We start from the raw sequence: 21,193 nt of genomic DNA on the forward strand, positions 1-21,193 counted from the left end.
GCGGGGGTGTGGCGGTGGGGCGTGGTGTGGCGCCAGGGCGTCGCGGGGCGTGGCCTCAAGGGGCGTGGCGTCGCGGGATCAGCAGAACCGGCTACCTCTCGAGTCTCCGCTGGATCCGGATCTGGCGGCTGCACCACACTCCAGTCTCCAGCCCGAGTCGTGCGCCACCATCCCGCCACCACCGCCGGGCTGCGCCTAAACGCGGGCATGAGCCCGCCCTGCGACCCGCGGAGTCAGAGTCCCCAGCCCGGTCCTCGGCGCCCAGGTAAATGGGGGAGGGGGTCCCTAGGCCGCACCAAGCTGTGAGCGACTCTCACCCTGGGGCGCCCTCGGTCACCTCAGGAACCTGCGGACTCTCCCAGCCACGAGAGTGTCTTGATTTAAGGGAGGAGGGCTCAGACGCACCCCTCGAATCCAGCGGGACCCTGAAACTCCCTGAGCCGTCCCCACCCAGCTCCCATCTCTGGGAATCCCAGGTCTGGACCTTCCCTCACCTGCCCTACCACGTATTCCATCAGAGAAACCCTGATCCCTGGCTTCCTTAGCTTCTTTCCGGAAGCAGCCTTTCTCGCCTTCCTGCTCCCCAAATTCCAAGAGACTTCTCCCTACTGCCTACCGGACCTGCAAGTGGCTTTCCGATTGATTGCAGTCCTCCGGGCCAGCAGTCTCTTGCCCTAAAATCTTCCTCCTCTGTCTCTGGGATTCTGCCCACCTTGGAGCCAGCTAACTGGTTTCTGTCACTGAAAAGGGACAGGAGCAGAACCTTGGGCAGACAGGAGCTCTGTGCAACCTGCCTGCCTGGAGCTGTGGGAGCAAAACAGTTACCAAGCACTTGGATGGAGGGCTGGGATGGAGGGCTCTGATAAGCCAGGGGAGCTCAGGGGCCGGGTGTCAGCTCGGGGGCCGGGTGTCAGCTCCAGCACATTCCAGCAGCCGCCAGGGCTGTGCTTTCTGCACATTCTTTGCCGGCCTTTTTCAGGGAAATGTGGCTGCCGTGTAGGCATCCCAGGTGTGTATCCTGGAAGCTTTGTCTCTCTCACAGTAGCTTTTTCTGTGTGCTTGGGTGCTGGGTCTTCCTGGGCAGGACAACAGGCTGGATGTGACCTCATCCAACAACCCCAGCTAAGGTGGGGCCCCTAGCCAAGCTCAGGGACGATGTCAGCAGCAGCACAAGTACCCTGAGGCAGCTTTGAACCAAACAGTGGAGCATAGAACCCACTGGTCCTTCTGGTCTCTTGGACTTCGCTGGTCCTGCTGGTTGGCACGGAGATGCAGAGAAGTGAGAGCCTGCTCGCACACTCACGAAGCAGAGCTAGATAGTGGTGGTGAGGGAGGAAAGGATGGGGACAATCATAGATTTAAAGTAGTGTTTCTCCCTAGATTGGGCACCTACTCTGTCCTCTATCAGTGTCCTGGTCACTGGGATGGAGCTGTAGCTAGGTTGAAAAGGCTTGGACATCGGGGAGCTGTCATTGTAGGTGTCTCTACATGACCAAGTGACAGATGAAGGAACAGGAAAAATCTCACAGTGACGCGTGATAGACCGTAACACTGGGTGCTGTGAGACAGCTAATTAGCAAGGCCAGGGTGTCAGGAGAGCCTTTAGGAGGAGGTGGACTTTCAGCCGAGATCTGAATGAGGCAGACTTGAAACCATGGGAGGGGAGTGTGTTAGAGGTAGGGAGCTGCCCTGAAGAAGGCATTTACATATTGAGAAGTGGCAGGACACCAGGGGAAACAGCATCGGTGTGGGGCACTGGACCACGTTCCCGGGGGCCATGAGTGTTCAGATGTCCTGTCTCCCTTATGTTCCTCTGCCCAGTTTAGTGTTTGGTCTGTCTTTGTGGCTCTCCTTGGACAGGACCTTCTGGGGCATGGGAATCTGTGGGAGCGCACCCTGCTGGCCCCAGATAGCAACCACAGATGGATGGGGCAGCAGCGGGGAAAGTAGTGGGGAGAGTTCTCCCTGCAGGAGACACCTGATTGCAGGTGTCTCTGCTGCGAGGTGGAAACAGACTGCTGACGGTGAGATTGTGTCCAGATAGGGCCGATCCGCAGCCCCGATAAGATCTGATCTGTCAGAGGCGGGGCAGCATGGCCAGGCAGGCAGCACTGGTAGAGCCTCCGCGTCTGTTCTGGAGCCAAAGCCTCCAGGCAGGATTCTGGGAGGGAGAGGCAGGTGGGTAGGAAGGACCCCAGGAGGGGATGCTGCTCTTCCTGGGGAGGGCAGCAGTGTATTGTCCAGCCTGGCTCTTTGTGGTGGCCTGGCCCAGGGCAGCTACTGTCTCTCCAAGAATAGCCAGCCACATTGATTCCAGGATAGAGGAGAGGGGTGGGGAGGGTTGCCCCTAGAATCATGAGAATGGCTACTGGAAACCCAGCTTAGCCATCTAGGTATGTGCACAGTCTCAAGGGCTTCATCCTAAAGCGGAGGGTGGTATAGCTCAGGTCCTCTCACAGTTGGAGGTATCTGTCTCTGCAGGCCCGTGAGAGGCTGGTGGTAGCCATGGAGGGGAAGGGGCTTTCTCACTGCCCCTAGTTCTTGTCTATTGAGCCTTTGAGGGACCTTCTGTGGGCAGGTTAGTAATGGCTTTCTGTTTAAGACCGTATACTCCCTCTTGGCAGGGGCAAGGGTGGGCATGGGCATGGATCCCTCTCTTGGTGTTCCCTTCTCCATCCTCACCTTCCCAACCCTCTTTGTACTCCATTTGGGGCGCTGGGTCAGTATTTGCTCCTACAACCTCAGTGGGGACGGAATGAGATCAGAGGTCAGAGCAGGCTGGCCGGTCATAGGCTCCCCATAATGTTGCTTTTCAGTGGTTCTAGGGCTGGGTGTTCTGTGGACAGACTCAGCAGGAAGCTCTGAGACCTTGGTGGCCATGGGTTGTATAGGGGTGATGGTTGACGGACCCAACAGGGAGTGGCCGGCACTGGGCATATGGAGGCTGGTTTGTAGTGGGGTTATGGCCTGGCCTGCGTAGGAGGGTCTGGAGCATGGGTACCTCCTGGCTTCACTTCCTCAGAGTAGAAAGATTGGCTTTGAACCTTTGGCATTCCTCCTGCTTCTGCCTCCCTAGCAGTGGGATTACAGGCATACATCACCACATCCTGCCCAGGTCCTTTAGAAAAAAAAAATACACAAAAACAACCAATGTGAAACTGAGGAATTACAGTCATATTCCTGGTTGTCTGGGCCACCTGAGCCTGTGGCTTCTTGTAGGCTGCTTGGGAAACCAGCCTTGAGTGCTGTGTGTAGACTGCCTGCATGGGGCTGGCTTAGCTTGATAGTTATCTTGGAGGGAACTCCATAGAGCCAGTGCTTGTTCTTGGGACAAGACAACCCCAGAGGCAGGCGGTGGAGACAGAGCTGGGAAAATGACCCCCCTGCCCAAGCCCAGGGCTGGCGAGGACTAGCCCCGGGAGAGGCAGAGCACTTGCCGTGGGAGCATCCTGGACATGGGAGCTGGGAGAGAGGATGTAAAGGGCCAAGGGGGCTGTCCCTGTACACAGGAGAGAGGTGATTGCTCTGCTCCACCTCTTGTTTGCCTGTGCCCACTGGGGTGTCCCATCTGCTGCTCGTTAGGGACGCAATAGACAGGCCTCCAAGAGATTAATTAATGCCAAGATGCTGGCGGATTGAGATTCGTGCTTGCCCTAGGGCCCTATCCTGGAGACACAGATGTCCAGCTAACTCCAGAAATGCTACTGCATTGCCACCCAGTATTCCTGGAGATGCGGGGAGCCATGTTGCTAGCATAGCCCTGACTCCTGAGGCTTCATGACAGAGAAAGCTTACGTGGTGACAGGCAGCCAAAGGGGGCTACAGGACAACGTTCCACTCAGGAGCATCCTCATTCCTCTTTGGCTGTGTCCTGTGCTTGCTGGTGGCTTATTCTCTCTGGGCAACTTTCTTTTTCCAGTGTATAATATGAAGGTGTTAGATTGGGTCATTGCTGAGATTGCCCGAGTCTATGTTAACTGATCCCAAATCTCCCCCTGCTGTTCCCATTTTTCCTGCATTGCCTAGGCTACAGCCCATGCCCCCGGTCATCCTTCCTATAATTAATGCCTGGCCATGCTCAGGACATAACACTGCTTGGCTTGGCTAGACCAAGTGGCCTGGCGGGGCCATGTCCCCACCCTCAGGCTGGCCTACTCCTCCTAGCTCAGGGCCAGGGTAAGTGTCTACTTCCTTAGAGGCCACAGCCTACAGTCCCACACATTCCTCAGACTTATCCGGGGCCCCACCCCCTGGACTCTGCCCTCCTACCCAGGGGACGCCAGCACCCAGCAGAGCTGCCCAAGAGTCCAGGGACCAGGAGCAGGATCTGAATGGCTTGAGCTGGTGACTCCCAGCCTATCACCAGGGCTGGGGAGAACCAGGTATAGTGTGGCAGGCAGAGGGCTTGGGGTCTGGGAAACCAAAAGTGTACTGTCTTTAACCTGGAAGTGCAGGTTTTTGTAGATAAAAGGACCCTGGGCCAGTTTCTGTAAGTTCTCTGCTGGGATTCCAGCACCCAGGAGACGGGTGCTCTGGCAAGTTCCTTTAAGTCTGCCCCAAAGTTTTATCAGGATGGCCAGATGCTGCCAAGCTGAGGGGCCAGGCTCCTCCAGAGCCAGCTACCTCCCCTCTTTTTTTGCCATCGCCTCCACAGCAAGCAGAACGGGAGTCAGCCAGCCAGCCCAGGAAGGGGTTAACTGCCAGCCCCAGACTTGAGGGAGGGGACTGGGCTGGACCATTTTCCTGCTCGGCCTCCACCTCGCTTTTCCTGAATGGTTCTGCCGTCCTGGGGTGGGGAGGAAGGGAAGGAGGAAGGGCGGGCAGGCAGGCAGGCAGAGGGAGGGAGGGAGGGAGGAGTGTGGGAAGAGGAAGGAAAAAAAGAACGAGACAGCCACAGGAAGAGAAAGATGTCACTGGCTCTAATCTCCCTGTCATTTGGGTTTCCAGCAGGAGCTGGGCGAAGCAGCTGCTAGAACAATGCTGAGGCGGGGGAGGTGAGGAGTGTCTTGAACAGGTGATCAGGGAAGACCAAGACACCTGGGCTTATCACCTGGCACCCCTCCCGGCCTCAGCCCAGCCGGCACCCCAAAGGCGGAGGGGCAACCATGGCGACCAATTTCAACGACATCGTCAAGCAAGGCTATGTGAAGATGAAGAGCAGGAAGCTCGGGGTGAGCCACCCTGGCGGGGGCCCTTGTCAATAAACAGTACCGAGAACGGGTCTGGAGACATGGTGTGTGGGGGCCCCGCCAGCACTGGGTACTGTGTGATTGTGGTTCGAGGCTTCTCAACACTGGCTGGCTGGCATGTACCCGGCCAGCCTCTGCCTACTGCATCTCTTGCCCCAGCTGGGCTGGCTGGCATCCCAGCCACTGGACCAGTAGTGGTAGCTGACAGTCTGGCAGAGGCATCCCTGCTATTGTTGAAGTTGTGGCCACAGCAGTGGCGGTGGAAGCAGCGGAGGTTGGCAGCCACCACCGGGTAGCAGGAGTGACTGGAAAGCGAAGCTGGCAGAGCTTTGGCTCCTGGGCCTCCTCCCCTTGCTCCCCACCCCCTTTCCTCCCTTCCTCCCCAACTCTCCTAGCCTCTTTTCTTTAAAGTGACCTCTCTACCCCTCACCTGCTGCCACCATGCATCCGCTTCTCAACTTGTTCTGAGCCTAGACTCTTATTTTAGGTGGTTGTTTTGGATGCTAAAGAAGTGTTAGGGAAGGGGAGTGGCTTGTTAGGAGGTAGGGGTAGGGGCATGGGGGCGGGGCAGAGGCTGACACTTCCTGATCTGTGGGTGAAATGGCCCTTGCTCTGGGATAGGCTGCTTTCTTTGGAGTTGTTGGCATTGTTGGCTGTGGCCCTGAGGCTTAGAGGGGCACATACCCCTACTCAACCCATACAGGTTTCTAGCTGGGTGGGGAAAATCTCCCAGAGGCATGAGTAGGACCCTAGGGTCCCTTTGAAACCTCTGCTCCCCTGCCCACCCCCTACTTCCAGTGAGAGTCTCTTCCCAGCAGGAAAGCAAGCCCTGGTGACAGGTGACTCAAGTCTATTTTTCCCAAGACTCCTGTCCCTCCCTGCTACCTTGATGGGTTAGACTCAAGGCTTTCTGGGCTAGTCCGAGGGTGAGGAGATGTCCAGGGCCACCTTGGAGGGGGGTGATTCTTGTTCCTCCTGCCCTTCTGGGGTGTCTCATGTTCAGAAAATGCCCAGTAGCCCACTGCCATCGACGGGGCCATCAGGGCTTTGAGGCAGGGTGGCTGGGCCTGTTTGAAGTCTCACTGGCCCAAGCCTGGTAGAGACTCTGCTCTTTCCTCTCAGACAAAGAGCAAGGCTGAGGCCAGGCCCCGAGGCCCAGAGAATGAGGACCTCACTCCTGCCACCATTCCTTATTCCCACGCTTAGATGCAGCAAGTCCCCAGGGGCCAGCGGAGCTGAGGCTCTGTCCTGAGCGAGGCTTGCTAGGAAAGCACTGGCTACAGGGCAGGCAGGTAGGGTCAGCGTCAGCCCTGTTCACGGCGGGGGGGGGGGGGGGGGGGGATTCCCAGGCCGCAAGCAGAGAGTGGATAGACCAGGGGAAAGGGGGAAAGAACTGGCAGGCGGGGTGTGGCCTGGCTGTCTACTCTACCCAGGGGCTTCTGCTCTCCACAGACCTGAGCTTACCCTGCTACTGCAGGAGGGGCAGCACCTTGCAGTTGCCCCAGCTGGTGTTCCTGTCTCAGTCTCCTGAGAGCAGGGGTGGGCTGGGGGTCCTGAAAGGAAAGAGAAAAGGATAAAGCCCGTCCTCCCCACCTACCTGCCAGGGCCTCCCTCCTTCCCTCCCGCCCTCAGCAGAGTAGAGCCTGGCAAAGTGCTTAGGAAAAGCTGATCAAAGCCCTGGGAGAAGTGAGAGCTCTTGAGTGCATGGCTCCCTGGGGTTGTGTGAGTGTGTATCCTGTAACCAGGCAACCAGGGTGCTGGGGGGGGGGCAGGCCTCTACTCTTATGTTGCTGCCTGCTGGAGGTGGGGGTGCTTGGGTAGCTCACATCCATTCATTTATCTGTCCATTCATCCGGCTGCCCATCTTCCTGTCCACCCTGTCCCTCACGTGGCCACTCACCTGCTCAGCGTAGCTGTAATTGCTAGCAGGTCTAAGCAAGGAGTGTGAGAATATGGTATACATGATCTCTGCTTAAAAAGGCTCAAGTGGACAGAGCAGGGCTGAGCTAGAGACAGGGGTGCAGTGGCAGACACACTTCCAGCGTTCCAGACAGGAATTTGAAGTGGCCCAGATCTAGGGAGTTCCAGCGAGAGGGACTGTCTAGATCCATTTTGTTCTGCCAAAGGCCTGGTGTAGACAGAGGAGGTAGCTGGCCCAGTGGCCTCCTCCCCTCCTCTACTCAGCCCAAGCCCCCTTTAAGACTCTCTTGTTTGCACTGACAGTGGTACAGGGATGCCTGGGGAATAAGCCTGCCAGGCTTGAAGCCTGCTGGCAGGAGCTGGTAAATCTATCACAGACTGGCTAAAGAGAGCCTGTGGTAGGAGGGAGGGAGGGGCCCTGCAAGGAGAGGTCAGATGGGCAATTTATGGAGGTGCTGGGGTGGCCTTTCATGGTATCTGACAGGCCAGCTTCTCTCTGGAGAAGTCACCTCCTTGGGAGTTTATGAAGCTCTAGAGAATCTCAGTGGCATAGGGCATTAGTGATTGGGACAGGCAAAATCCTGTGTTGTGTGTGCATACCTAGTTCTAAGCTCTGCCCCTTATTCTCTGTGGGCCTCTGGTCCCCATGGGAACTCCCTGGTGCACCCTGGTGGTGAGGGAAAGTCTTGGGGGCAAGAGTGATGCCCCTCACACCAGAGAGCCTTGTCTGGGCCCAAGAACAGAGCCATGGTGATGCAGAGCTGGCTGTGTGTAAGGGCCACTTCCCATCCCTGGGAGACCCTGTATGGTGGCCAGAGCTATCTGTCCTGTGGTGATGGGTGTGTCTCTGGCAATGCCATCTTAACAGGAGCTCCGCCACTTGTTAGGCCCTTCTTTCTTGCCTTCTTCATGATCCACCTGTCTGTTTCTGAAACAGGCGACAACAGAACTGGCCTCAGGAGTAACCTCAACACTGACTGGCTAGGAAGCACCCCACAAATGCTCCTCCATTACATCAGTCATGTTCAGCACACGGGGGGTCATAGAACAGCTCCAGAGCTGATCACGAACACCCGCCTTGGACATTTGGGGCGGACTGCCCCTCTGGTAGCTGCTATCGGGCAGTTACCCTCTCCAGGTTTTCTCTAGGCTAGGTAGGATCCAGGGAGGGATGTGGTACTGCCCCCTCAGGAGGCTGGGTTAACTCCAGGGCAGCGTTGTTGTGGGATATGGTCCAACAGCGACCTGACCTTTGTTCTTTCCCCACAGATCTACCGGAGGTGCTGGCTGGTATTCCGGAAATCTTCCAGCAAGGGGCCCCAGCGGCTGGAGAAGTACCCCGATGAGAAGTCAGTGTGCCTCCGAGGCTGCCCCAAGGTTAGGGGCCTGGGCCCTAGCTTCCCCTACCTGTGAGCAAAGATGACTTGCTGAGTCTTGAGGTCCGGGCGTACCTTCCTGGGGGGCACAGCTACGGGAGGCAGGGTGAAGTACCCCAGCCAGGCTAAGCCTCTTGGGATGTCCTCTCAGGTGACTGAGATCAGCAACGTCAAGTGTGTCACACGGCTCCCCAAGGAGACCAAGAGGCAGGCAGTGGCTATCATATTCACGGATGACTCGGCTCGTACTTTCACCTGTGACTCAGGTGAGGCCTCAGGGCGGCAGGCTCCAACTGGTCTTCTGGGGCTGGTAACAGTAGTTCAAGCAGTGGATAACAGAGCAGGGCCAATCCTGGCAGGAAGGGTGGGAGGGGTGTGTCCCTGGTGGAGTTGATCCCCAGACTAAGTCTGGCAGGCAGGTAAGGCCCTGCCCTCCCTGCAAAGTGCAATGGTTTAAACCAAGGCAGACTGGGTGGGCTGCTGGGGGCTCTGAGCTGGCAGAACTGTGAAGTGCGATTTCTCTCTAGAGCTGGAGGCAGAGGAATGGTACAAGACGCTATCAGTGGAATGTCTGGGGTCACGGCTCAACGACATCAGTCTGGGAGAGCCAGACCTCCTGGCCCCAGGAGTACAGTGTGAGCAGACAGGTGAGGCTGGCGCTGGGTCTCCAGGTGGGGTGGGAGGTGGGGCCCTCGGTTAGTGCTGCTGTCCTCATCACCCTCTGCCACCGCAGATCGCTTCAATGTCTTCCTGCTGCCCTGCCCCAACCTGGACGTATACGGCGAGTGCAAGCTGCAGATTACCCACGAGAACATCTACCTCTGGGACATACACAACCCCCGCGTGAAACTCGTCTCGTGGCCCCTCTGCTCCCTGCGCCGTTACGGCCGAGATGCCACACGTTTTACCTTTGAGGCGGGCAGGTAGTATCGTCTTTCCTCCCTCCCTATATTACATGGCCACATGGAGGCTGCTTTCTGCATGGTATCAGCATCGCAACCCAGAGGGGATAGAAGGCTTCAGTTTTGCAGACAAGGAACTCAGGGCCTGAAGAAGCCATTAGCTACAACAGGCAGGTCTAGTGAAGCTGCACATCAAACACATCTCCCTGGCTCAGTCACTGCTGCCAGCGCACACTTGAGCTTTGTGATTGTGGCCTCAGTACCAGTTTCCTACAGGGGACTAAAAAAGCGCCTAGCCTGCTGGGACTTCACCAGCCTGCTAGACTTTAGCTGTGCACCACCCTGTGTAACCTTGGCTGAGCTACTCTTAGGCTGGATGCTTTGGTTTCCCCTTCTGTAAAACCCGAGGAAGCTGTTCACTGTGCAGAGCAGAGGGTAGCAGAAAAGCTGCGCTGGTGAATTAGTGTGAATTAGTGCACCGGTTAATTAATCAGTCAAACCTCCACTGTGTCTGTGGTAACCGCTCAGCTCATGTATACTGTGGCCCAGGTCCTAGACCACAGCCACCCTGTCCCTGGAGGTCTTGGTACAGCCACAGCTGGCATACAGAACTCGCACACCACGCAGTGCAGTTCCTGACACCTTGCCCACCTTGCTTTCTGTGTCCTTAGGATGTGTGACGCTGGGGAAGGACTCTACACCTTTCAGACACAGGAAGGGGAGCAGATTTACCAGCGGGTTCACAGTGCCACCCTGGCAATCGCTGAGCAGCACAAGCGGGTCCTGCTGGAAATGGAGAAGAACGTGAGGGTGAGGCAGTGGCTATTGTTCCAGGGCACTGGGAGGTGGGACAGACATGCCAGCTAATCTCCACCAGTCTGTGCACAGGTGAGTCGGGCAGGGCCCTGGGCTGGCAGCCCTGTTCCCGGAACTAACACAGGGGACCCCTTCTCTGTGCCATAGCTGCTGAACAAGGGCACCGAACACTACTCATACCCCTGCACACCCACCACGATGCTGCCCCGCAGTGCATACTGGCACCATATCACAGGCTCTCAGAACATTGCTGAAGCCTCTAGCTACGGTGAGTCATTGTGTCTCGTCCCTGTGGAGGCCTCCTGGGCAAGGGTCTTTGGTCCTGGATTCAAATTCTGAGCCTGGATTTCTGACCACAGGTGAAGGGTATGGGGCAGCCCAGGCCAGCTCAGAAACAGACCTCCTGAACAGATTCATCCTGCTTAAGCCACAGCCCAGCCAGGAGGACAGCAATGAGACCCAGACTCCTTCCCAGTGACAGCTGGACTGGGGGGCGCACTGACTGCTGGGTCACCCGTTGGAAGGCTAACTGCAGCAGCCCATGGACAGCCTTAAGGAGCTGTTGGCCAAGAGCCTGAAGAGAGCAAGCTGTCCCTCCTTGCCCTCCAGGGTGAGGCTGGACCTCAGCACATGGCTGGCCACACCACCTGAGCATGAGGGGCTGGAGCCACCGTGGGACTATATACTGTTAATGGTTTTAATATATATGGCTTATGACATATTCTGTATTAATGAGGCGTCCCTTTATCCCTCCCCAACACATACCCATTTTTAATTCCAAGACCAGGTGTGGTCAAAGCTGTTTTTGAGTATGAGGGCAGCTGTTCCTGTCCTCATTGAAAAAAACTCTCCTGCTGCCGAGACTGTTTAAGCTGCCAGGGTCAGAGGAGGGGAGCAATCAAATTGGTGCTGTCTGCGGGCTCTTCCTCAGAAGCCCAAGGGCCAAGACAGCAGGTAGCATCTGTCCTCTGGGCCAACAGTGACACAGGAAGGACCCAAACTTGACTGTACCATGTGGTAGCCTTGCACTTAGGAGTTTGAAGCAGAGGTGGAATCCGGTTTTAAAATGCACTTTCTGCACTGGCTCCTTCCTGCTCAGTGGGCTGAAGATGTCTTCGGGCAGGGCGCCTGTTACCTCAGCAGTAGAGAATGGCTGGGGCCAGCCTGGAAGGCTGCAGAACTGCTATGGGGAGCACCCTGCTGCCCCCCTTTACTGAGTGGGGGTATAATGCTGCAGCAAGGGGAGTCCCTTGCCCTGGGCCAGCCATCCCAGGCCAGATTCCAAAACCAAGACCTTCCCATCTCCCTACAAGGTGCTGAGGCTCCCTGCTGAAATGCAATTAAAGCAATCGATTTTCTAGTGCTGGTATTTATTGACTACCGTGCAGAAGGGCTATCTTTCTATTCACATCAAACCTTTTGTTGCGTGTTTGTTTTTTAATACTTTAGGGTTCTGATTTGTGGGAACAGACCTTGTAAATAACCGCTGTTCACATTTGTGGCAGGATAAGGAGGCCCCTCCCAGAGGGGCCCTAGAGCAGGCAGGTGACCCAGGTAATGACCACCCAGAGGTCAGCTTGTCTGCAGAAGAAATGGGCTCAAATCCTCGGGAGGGAGGCAGAGCTGGCTCAGTTAGTGGCACGATGACGCATGAAGGAGATTATGTTGTGCTCTTTATTGCCAAAAATAAAAACTTGTAAAAAGATAACTACTGTTGATCAATAAATATCCTTTCCTTTCTGTGCTGGTGTGGGCTTCTCCCCAGGCTGCCTGAAAACCATGGTGGGCAGGTTTGTTCCTATCTGGAGACCTGCTTAGGGCAGGGCCTGAACTTCACTGAAGAGAAAGGAAATGTGGGAGGGGCCTGTCATGCCTCCCCCCCCCCCCCCCCCAAGTCAGGTCAGAGAATAAAACAGCGAGTTCACCTGTGGACAGAGAGGATGGCCAGGATCTAAAACTAGTCCCAAAGGGTGACATCTCAGCTTAGGGACACCAGTAAGCTGGCCCGGACCCTGACCCAACACCAGAAGCCAAGTAGGCTGTGAAAGCTCCTCTCCCTGGACAGAGATTTAAACAGCTGGACTGACCAGGTATCTAAGTCAGCTCTCGACTAGGAAGCAATAGGGCCCCTATTGCTAGTGAGCTAGGAAACAGGTTGGAAGGGATGTCTGGGGTTCTGAGGAATACCACAGTGATCAACAAGGTAGGCCAGGGATGCTAAATGCCTAGTGAAAAACTGCCTTGCCTAATACCAGCGGAACCCTGGCAATCTCTCCGGGAAGCTTGAGCAACTGCAGTCCAGAGCCTTGAAACCAGAAAGCTTCTCAAGACTTGAAGTCCAGTGGTCACCTTGAACCTAGTCTTCTGCAGCGGGTGAGCTGTGGCTAGTTTATGGTGAGCACGTCACTCTGGATCTCATGACTTAGCTGAGTCTGTAAGTCACTCAGCTTCTTCTTTAACCCAGAGAGGGCTGAGAGGACAATGGTTTCAGGGCGCAGTGAGCCACAGGACTCCACATTGTAGTAAAACCTGAGGGACAAGAGGAGGGTGAGAGCCCTCGTGAGGTAGGCTTCCCTTCTAGCCTGTGAGACTTGATTTCATTCCTACGAGGCACTTGGGACAGGGCTGACTTCCCTTTACCTAAAACCTCTTCTGCAGAGTGGTCCAGATCCACTTTGCAGTTCCTCAGGGAAGCTACAGCTGCTTCAAAAAGGCACTGTTGAGCTGGGCAGTGGTGGCAAACACAAGCCTTTAATCCTAGCACTTGGGAGGCAGAGGGAGGTGGATCTCTGTGAGTTCAAGGTCAGCCTGGTCTAAAGAGCAAGTTCAAGGACAGCAAGGGCTACACAGAGAAACCTTGTGTTGAGGGGGGAAAAGGCATTGCTGAAAAACTCTAAAATGACTGTACGTGCATTTCTACATTGGAGACAGCAGGAAAGAGGAAAAAAAATCATACATGACACTGGCCACAGCTCTCCAGTTGCTTCAGGATAGGGCTATGGTCAGTTCTGCTCTGGCATGAGCCTGAACAGACAGGCCAGAAATAGATAGCATGGGGCAATAATAAGGCCCTTTCTTCATGGTAGCTAGAGAGGAATGAGGACCAACTCAGAATGTATAATGTAAATTTGAAAGGTAATTATCCTGTTACATGGGGGGGTGGGAGGCTTGGACATGTGACTGCCTAACAGCCTCTCCCATCTATATTCTTACAATTACAGTTCCAAGCAGGACTGGGCCTTACCTCTCTGGCTTGCCATTGGGGTCATAGGGAGCCTGAGACTCATCCTCATCAAGCTCAGAGTACTCGCTCTTTGGCCTGAGGACAAGCATGGGCAAAGCACAAGTGGTTATTTCTGCTTTCAGCAGGGCCCTCAGAGCACCTACCTACGGCATCTCTAATTACAATCATCGCTGGTACCCCCTCCCCCCACAACATACCATTCCTCGGGCTTGGGATACACCGTGTGCCTAAGTGCATTGTCTGGGTCATATTCAAAAGCCACCCCTGCAGTAGGGTTCCACTTGGCATGTTCCTTGCCAAAGCCCTTCTTGGCATAGGCTCGAAGTCTCAGCTCCTGGCCCTTCCTCAGCTTGACAATAAGGATGTCTGCAGGGAGAGGGGAGTGTGAGTCAGAATCCAAAAGAGGCCAGCTCTCCAACTTCTGACTGCAGTACTGCATGAAGAAACCCATATCTGGGCAAAGGGGTCTAAAGAGATCAGGCAGCCCACAAGAGGATAGATCTGGTCTCTGTTTCCTCTGGCCACCAGCATGCATGCGCCACCCCTTACCATCCTGCCCCAACCCCTTACCATCCTGCTCCACATAGTCATTGGGGTCGTTATCCCGGTTCCGGGATGTCACCTGTAGGAATCCCAAACAAGTAAACATTAGCCTCTCACCTCTCAGTCCCCTGGCAACTGTCTCCAAGTAAATCCAAGCTGTAATCTGTCAAGTCAGGGAAAGGAGGCCCGAGAAGGAGATGGCACAGTTGTCCAAACAGTCTGACGGCCTTTAAGAGAGTCTTTGGACAACATAGGGAACATGGAACCAATACTGCTCTGTTCAAAACCCGGGACCAGCACTTGTAGGTGGCAGTTAAAGTTGATGGTCATAGGGCAGGTGACTTTATGACCACATCTCATAAAGATCCACTCCAATCCATTTGACTCGGAGCCAGAGAGAGAAGAGCAAAGGCACTGACCGGAATAACCCGAGGGCTGTTGGAGATGAGATCCCGAGAGGTAACGTGGCGAGTCTGGTCTTCATTGCACCTCACGTCAAGAGTGAATTCCACGGAGCACTCAGGGCAGAACTCTTCGCACGTGCAGTCCTGAGATAGGAAGGGCAACAGGAACAAGGAGTCTGGACTCCCTGCTTCTACTAACCAGCTTCTATCAGTTTCTTCTTGGTGAAAAGGGGCTGACCACAGTCCCAGGCCTCTTCTGGGCTGTGACATCTAGGAACCATCCTCTCAGTTGCTCAGCTTATAGATAACATGTCTACAAGCTGGCAACCACACTTGCTTTCCACGGCCATTGCTGCAGGCTACCACTAGGGGACACACTGCTTACACAGCAGTGTCCAAGCAGGACTGCTTCAGAGGATCAGGGTTGTCATGGGACTATCTACCCGCAGTGCACTCTGCAGACCAGCTGGGGAATTACTGAAAATACAGTAAGTAAGGGAAGAATTGAAAAAACAAAACATCTCTCAAGATCCAGACTACTTGGAATAGAAAGTCCTCCTGTGGCCCAGGCTAGCCTGGAATTCACTATGTAGCTGAAGATGAACCTTAAACTACTGATCCCCGTTATCACTTCTCAAGTGCTAGGATTACAGGCATGGGCCACAACATCCAGCAAATCTTTATTTCAAAATCTCTTAAGGAAAATTTCACCCATATAGAAAAACAGAGAGGACTGATTGCCACCTATCATATACCCACCTTCCAGCTTCCTTAATCATCAACACTTGCCATTCTTTTGGAGACAGGGTCTCTCTGTAGATTTGGATCCTGTCCTGGAACTAACTCTTGTAGACCAGGCTGGTCTCGAACTCACAGAGATCCGCCTGCCTCTGCCTCCTGAGTGCTGGGATTAAAAGTGTGTATCACCACTGCCTGGCCCGTGTGTTCAAGTATTAAGAAGAGAAGGGTCAGGATGCTTTTAATTTATTTTCTAAAAGGTTAGGTAAAAATAAGGCAAATGTAGCAAAACATTAGCATTAACTAACTACAGAGAAAAAAATTAAATGGGTGTTTATTGATATTTCCCAGACAGGCATGGTGGCACACGCCTTTAATCTCAGCACTCAGGAGGCAAAGCAGGTGGATCTCTGGAAGTTCAAGGCCAGCCAAGGCTACACAGTAAGACCCTGTCTTAAAAAAAAGAAGAAGAATAAATGGGAGGTAGGGGGATTGGCGGTGCTGGAGAGATGGCCCAGCTGTTAAGAGCACTTGCTGCTCTTGCAGAGGACATCAGCTCAGGTCCCAAAATCTTTATCCAGTAGCTCAAAACTGCCTGTGACTCTAGTTCCGAGGGCTCTGGTGGCCTCTTCTAACTTTTTCCAGCACCCTAACCACCATGTACATATATACATAGAAGCAGAAAAAATACACATAAAAGTGAAAAAACTATCTTTGAGGAGATGCCTGGATGTGCTAAGAACATAATCATTCTGAAGCCCCATCAGAACCAAGGAGCACGGTATTAAAGCATCATTTCCACAATGGTTTTCTAAGTCAGCAGCACAGCTGGAATGCTATTGGAAGGAAGATGTCCACAAAGATCCCTGGGAGAACTAGCCAGCAGCACCCTCTACACACACACACTTCCCGTGCCTCCAGCCTACCCCCCAACACACATACCCGGGAGTACTGCAGTTTGTCCACAATGTCATCACTAGTGAGGGGGATCAATCCTGCAAGACACAGAAAAGTGTTTCGTAGAATGGCCAAGCCATCACAGGAACCTACAAATAAGTCCCTCGGGCTGGGGACAGGAAGCACCCCACTTTAATCCCTTCCATTTCTCAATGCCCAAACTCACCAAGCCTGTGAGCAATGAACTCATCATGAAGGACTGAGGAATTGGCATCAATCTGAACCCAATCGATGGCTGAAGAAGCAAACAAAACAGCACGAGTGAGATTAATCACCACCTGAGCCTCTGGCATTCAGACCTACAGCACTGTTTTCTTTTTCTTTCTTTCTTTTTTTGATTTTTTTTTTAAATATTTATTTATTATGTATACAATGTTCTGTCTCTGTGTATGCCTGAAGGCCAGAAGAGGGCACCAGATCTCATTACAGATGGTTATGAGCCACCATGTGGTTGCTGGGAATTGAACTCAGGACCTTTGGAAGAGCAGGCAATGCTCTCAACCACTGAGCCATCTCTCCAGCCCTTTTTTTTTTGATTTTTGAGACAGGGTTTCTCCGTAGCTTTTTTGGTTCCTGTCCTGGAACTAGCTCTTGTAGACCAGGCTGGCCTCGAACTCACAGAGATCCGCCTGCCTCTGCCTCCCGAGTGCTGGGATTAAAGGCGTGCGCCACCACCGCCCAGCTCTACAGCACTGTTTTCAAGACTGAAGTATTACTCAGTGCTCAGCACTCAAAAGGCAAAGGCAGGCGGATCTCTGTGAGTTTGAGGCCAGTCTGGTCTATAGAGAAACCCTGTGTCAAAAAAAATAAAAAATAAATAAAAAAGAATCACTGTGTGACTCCAGGCATCTAATTTAAACAAAACACACACACACACACACCCCATACCTAACTGCCTCCAGTGAATTGGATATAGGGCTTGCTGGTACTGTACAAAGAAATGCTCACTTAGAAAATACTGTGGGAGAAGAATATTTAGGGAGTTGAATATTTCCCTAAAGAGGACTTTAAATTTGCTATCAGTGTTAATGTCAAATCCAAGAACAAAAGCTATTTGGGCATTTAAAAGTCGGGGAAAACCAGGGTTGAAGGAATGGCTCAGTGGTTAAGAGGATCCCAGCAACCATGTCAGATGGCTTGCAACTGTCTGGAACCCTAGCTCCAGGAGGATCTGAGACCCCTGGCCTCCTCTGGCATCTGCCTTTGCCTGCAAATACCTACAAACAGAGACATAATTAAAATAATTTAAAAATTTAAAAGTTAGGAAAAACATCCTAGAACTAACACTGTGCATGGTCCATACTCATTTTAGATATAAACAGATCGATCACCCATTTAGGATTTCAGTGTTACTCCCATTAGAGGATGGTCACTGAATGTCTTCAATAGGGAAGGAATAGTAAAATAAAACCCAATTCCTTCTAGTTCATTGCTGAGAGTATAGGACTGTGTGCTTAGAGGCTTCACTTAAACATGTATCTAGTTACTCATAAGCAAACACCTGCATGTAAACAATGAAATTCAGAAATCAAATGGTGCTAGAGCCCAATTCTCAAATAACTCGCGTGGACTTAAGGAAAAGAGGTCAATGATGGGCCCAACCTGCTCTGCCCTGCTGTACTTCCTCAACCCAAGCAAGGACCACATCCAGGTTTTCCCATGTCCTTAATCTACCTCCCATCATGCCCATCCTCACACATTGAAAACTGAAAACTGCCAGCCTCTAAAAATCTGTGTGTCTACAGATGCTGCTACTCCCTTAGAACTCCTTCCACTCAAAAAAAAAAAAAAAAGATAAAAAGAAAAGACAACCCGTTCAGATTCCCCTAAAGACACCTGTCATATTTTGCCTTGTGTTTGTCCACGTCTTGTTTCTACATCTTACTCGGAACTTAGATGATCTACACATGCAGTGAAAATAAGAGATCCATTAAAAAAGACACTTACCAGAACAGATGAAGAAAATATAATATTACACACACATATGCACAAACACGCACGCACACTGGGTATCATTCAACCGTAAAGAACAAAAGTATGTCATTTGCAGGAGGAAGTCATAACTCTTATGTGGAATCTCAACTTTTAAGAAGGGAGAATTTGGGGCTGGAGAAATGGCTCAGAGGTTAAGAGCATTGGCTGTTCTTCTGGAGGTCCTGAGTTCAATTCCCGGCAACCACATGGTGGTTCACAACTATCTATGAAATCTGGTGCCCACTTATGGTATGCAGGCATACATGCAGACAGAACACTGTATACATAATAAATAAGTCCTTTAAAAAAAAGGGGGGGGGAGTGGTTCAGGGTCTGCGAGATGGATCGGCCGAGTAAAGGCACTTACTTGTCAAGATCCCTAGGACCCATATGGTAGAAGAGAATCCCACCCACAAACTGTACTGTGACCTCCACACATGCACTGTGGCACTCTTGTGCCCAGGGACATACAAATATACATAAATAAATACAACGTTTTAAAGAAGAAAGAGGGAGAGACAAGAAAATATAGCAAGGTACTATCAGGAAAGACGGGGGGAGGGGGAGTGGGGGGTGGAGACCAGTGGGAGGGGAATAAAAGGACGGGATTGAGGAATAACAATCCAAATACTCTGTGTGTGTGTGTGCGTGCGTGAACAAAAATGTCACGACGAAACCCATTATTTTGTACAATTAACATACATTTTCAAAAGACACCCAGTAGTACCCCAACACTGACTTAAAAAGTCAAGGCGCGGTATCTTTTCGACTTTGGTAATCCCGGGTATCAACTGCTAACGACTTCCTATCGTCTACCCCCTACGGATGAGGAGGCCGCAGCTCTCAGCTGTTTAACAGTGTTCGGTCCTAATTTCTGTTGCTTTGGGGTAGACGGAACAGTGCTGGAAGCCAGGCTGCTGAGCACGGCACGCACCGAGGCTGGCCTAGGCGGCCCCAGGCCACCGGGCAACACCGCGGTGTTCTCAGCCCCCCTACCTGGAGCAGAGGGCCGGTGGCAGGGCCCCGAGGGAGGGTCGCATACCTATTATGGGCACCTCGGCGATGAAGACCCTCCGAATGGAATTGGCCACCCTGCAGGAGGAAAGTCAGGCAGTGTGAGCGGCCCTGAAGCCACAGCCCGGCAGGAGGCCCGAGCACCCGGCCGCCCGCTTCTCCCCTCGTCGCCTTACGCCAGGTCCGTGTTCTCGATAATGAACTTGACGTTCTCTTCGGTGAGTTCCGTGATCCGCACGGTGGGCTGGTTGGCGTAAGGCATCGCGACCTGCAGCCAGCCTCCCGCGCCGGTCCCGCGGCGCGCCTGCGCGGTCACCAGCAATTTGTCGGCGGGGTTCCCTGCGCTTCCGGCTAGACGTGCGCGCAGCGCCACCCGCTGACTGGAGGCCGGAACTCTCCTGGCCTGCGTTTTCTAACTATTCTCTCCAAAATGCACCAGGCCCTAAGCTCTTGAAATCCCCAAGATACATAGCACAAAACTACATGTACGAGGTTATTCATGCCAGTACTATTTGTAATTGCTAAAAATAACGTACTTGGATTGGATTCCCAGCACCCACATGGCGACTAACGTCTTAACTCGACCCAACGGGCCCTCTTCGGGCATCTGAGGGCACCGAGTATACACATGGTGCACAGACATGCATGTAAGCAAAATATCCATATACATAAATAATTCTAAAAACTCTGCTTGCTGTCCTTGGGTCTGTTTGTAAAGCTTTCAGCTACTTCTCCAGCACCATGCATGCCGCCATGCGCCCCACCATGACGATAAGGAACTAAGTCTCTGAAACTTTATGAAGTGAGGAGACATTTGACTAGTGTGTGAGGGCTTCACTTACTAATCTGAAAATTTGACACACTTGTTTGAGGGAACATCTGCTGGTTTCTGAAAGAGGGATCAAGGCTCGGAAGGTTCTCAGAGGGGCCATGTGAAGATTCGTGCAGGTTTCACCTCATTAAAGAAACTTCTCTTTGCAAAAGATGGAGACCATTACAAAAAAACAAAACAACCTCCCCCAAAAAACAAATAAAAACCTTCCACAACGAACAACGCAGGCCAGGAGAGTTCCGGCCTCCAGAGAACAAGCCTGGTGGTGGTGGTGGTGCATGCCTTTAATCCCAGCACTCGGGAGGCAGAGGCAGGCGGATCTCTGTGAGTTCTAGGCCAGCCTGGTCTACAAGAGCTAGTGCCAGGACAGGCTCCAAAGCTACAGAGAAACCCTTCTCGAAAAACAAAAACAAAACAAAACAAAAAACCCCAAACAAACAAAAAAAACGCAGAGAACAAGAGATTGTTGGGTGCCCAGTCTCAACTGCTATATCTACAACTAATTCAACATCTGAGGCCCAGGGATCATTGTGGAAGAGGGAGTGGAAAGCTTGCAACAGCCAGAGGAACATTAAGTTTGCCATGAGATAAAGTCTCCTAGAAAAGTTAGAAACACCACACATGATGAAGTCCCACCAACAGGACTGCCTAAAGGAGACATGAACAATGACACCAATGGACATTCTAACACGGAAGAGGGAGGGAGCTCAATTCTACATAGACCCGGGGGTGCTGCAAGTGGGAGAAATAGCCTACCTCAGGGAAGGGCCCTGCAGTGGGTTATCCAATAGAGTATCAAACGCCCTGAGATCATATAAATAATATTATAAGGCCTGAGCAGGTTGTATTTATGTATTAGGAATGTGTATGTGTGACAATAACTAACAAGACAGGACATGAGTTTGAGAGGTGTATGGAAGGAGTGGGAAGAAAGGGAAAGGGGAAATGATGTGACTATAACATAATTCTAAAAATAAAAATTATAAAAATAATTAAAAATGCAACGAATAGGATTACAAGGAAACCCTTTTTAAAAATGAAGTTGCACACAGATAAACAAGAGGGCTGACCCAAGTGTGTAAAACGATTTATGTGGGAGAATGAGGACCCAAGTTCCAATCCTCAGAGCTCATAGGAAGCAGGGCACGGCAATGCAGGGCACAGCAATGCAGCGCTGCAGTCTTAGTGCTTTCAGCTGGAAGGTGGAGAGAGGGGAACCCCTGGAAGTGCTCCACCAGCTAGATCCTGTACAAAGGAAGTTCTCAGGCCAGTTGAAGTACTATC

At 52.6% G+C, this 21,193-nt stretch overlaps 2 protein-coding genes across 2 annotated transcripts; one reads left to right on the forward strand and one right to left on the reverse strand.

The window, feature by feature from the left end:
* Nucleotides 1–88: 88 nt before the first annotated feature.
* Dok4 (docking protein 4) lies at nt 89–11,879 on the forward strand. The gene is made up of 9 exons (XM_041650157.1): nt 89–265; nt 4,948–5,171; nt 8,379–8,486; nt 8,637–8,751; nt 9,013–9,132; nt 9,219–9,408; nt 10,059–10,197; nt 10,351–10,471; nt 10,563–11,879. Exons 2-9 carry the CDS (start codon nt 5,106–5,108, stop codon nt 10,679–10,681), a joined length of 978 nt encoding a protein of 325 aa, XP_041506091.1. The 5' UTR covers nt 89–265; nt 4,948–5,105; the 3' UTR covers nt 10,682–11,879.
* Polr2c (RNA polymerase II subunit C) lies at nt 11,859–19,386 on the reverse strand. Its single transcript, XM_041650158.1, has 9 exons — nt 19,254–19,386; nt 19,106–19,155; nt 16,256–16,324; nt 16,075–16,127; nt 14,410–14,538; nt 14,018–14,069; nt 13,645–13,813; nt 13,448–13,522; nt 11,859–12,732 (listed from the first exon to the last, which is right to left on the reverse strand). The coding sequence occupies exons 1-9, from the start codon at nt 19,337–19,339 to the stop codon at nt 12,588–12,590; spliced, it is 828 nt and encodes a 275-aa protein (XP_041506092.1). The 5' UTR covers nt 19,340–19,386; the 3' UTR covers nt 11,859–12,587.
* Nucleotides 19,387–21,193: the final 1,807 nt, after the last annotated feature.

The sequence above is a fragment of the Microtus oregoni genome, unplaced genomic scaffold (genome assembly GCF_018167655.1).
Source record: "Microtus oregoni isolate MIOR12 unplaced genomic scaffold, Mior012 000004F_ref0000308, whole genome shotgun sequence".
Lineage (NCBI taxonomy): Eukaryota > Metazoa > Chordata > Mammalia > Rodentia > Cricetidae > Microtus > Microtus oregoni.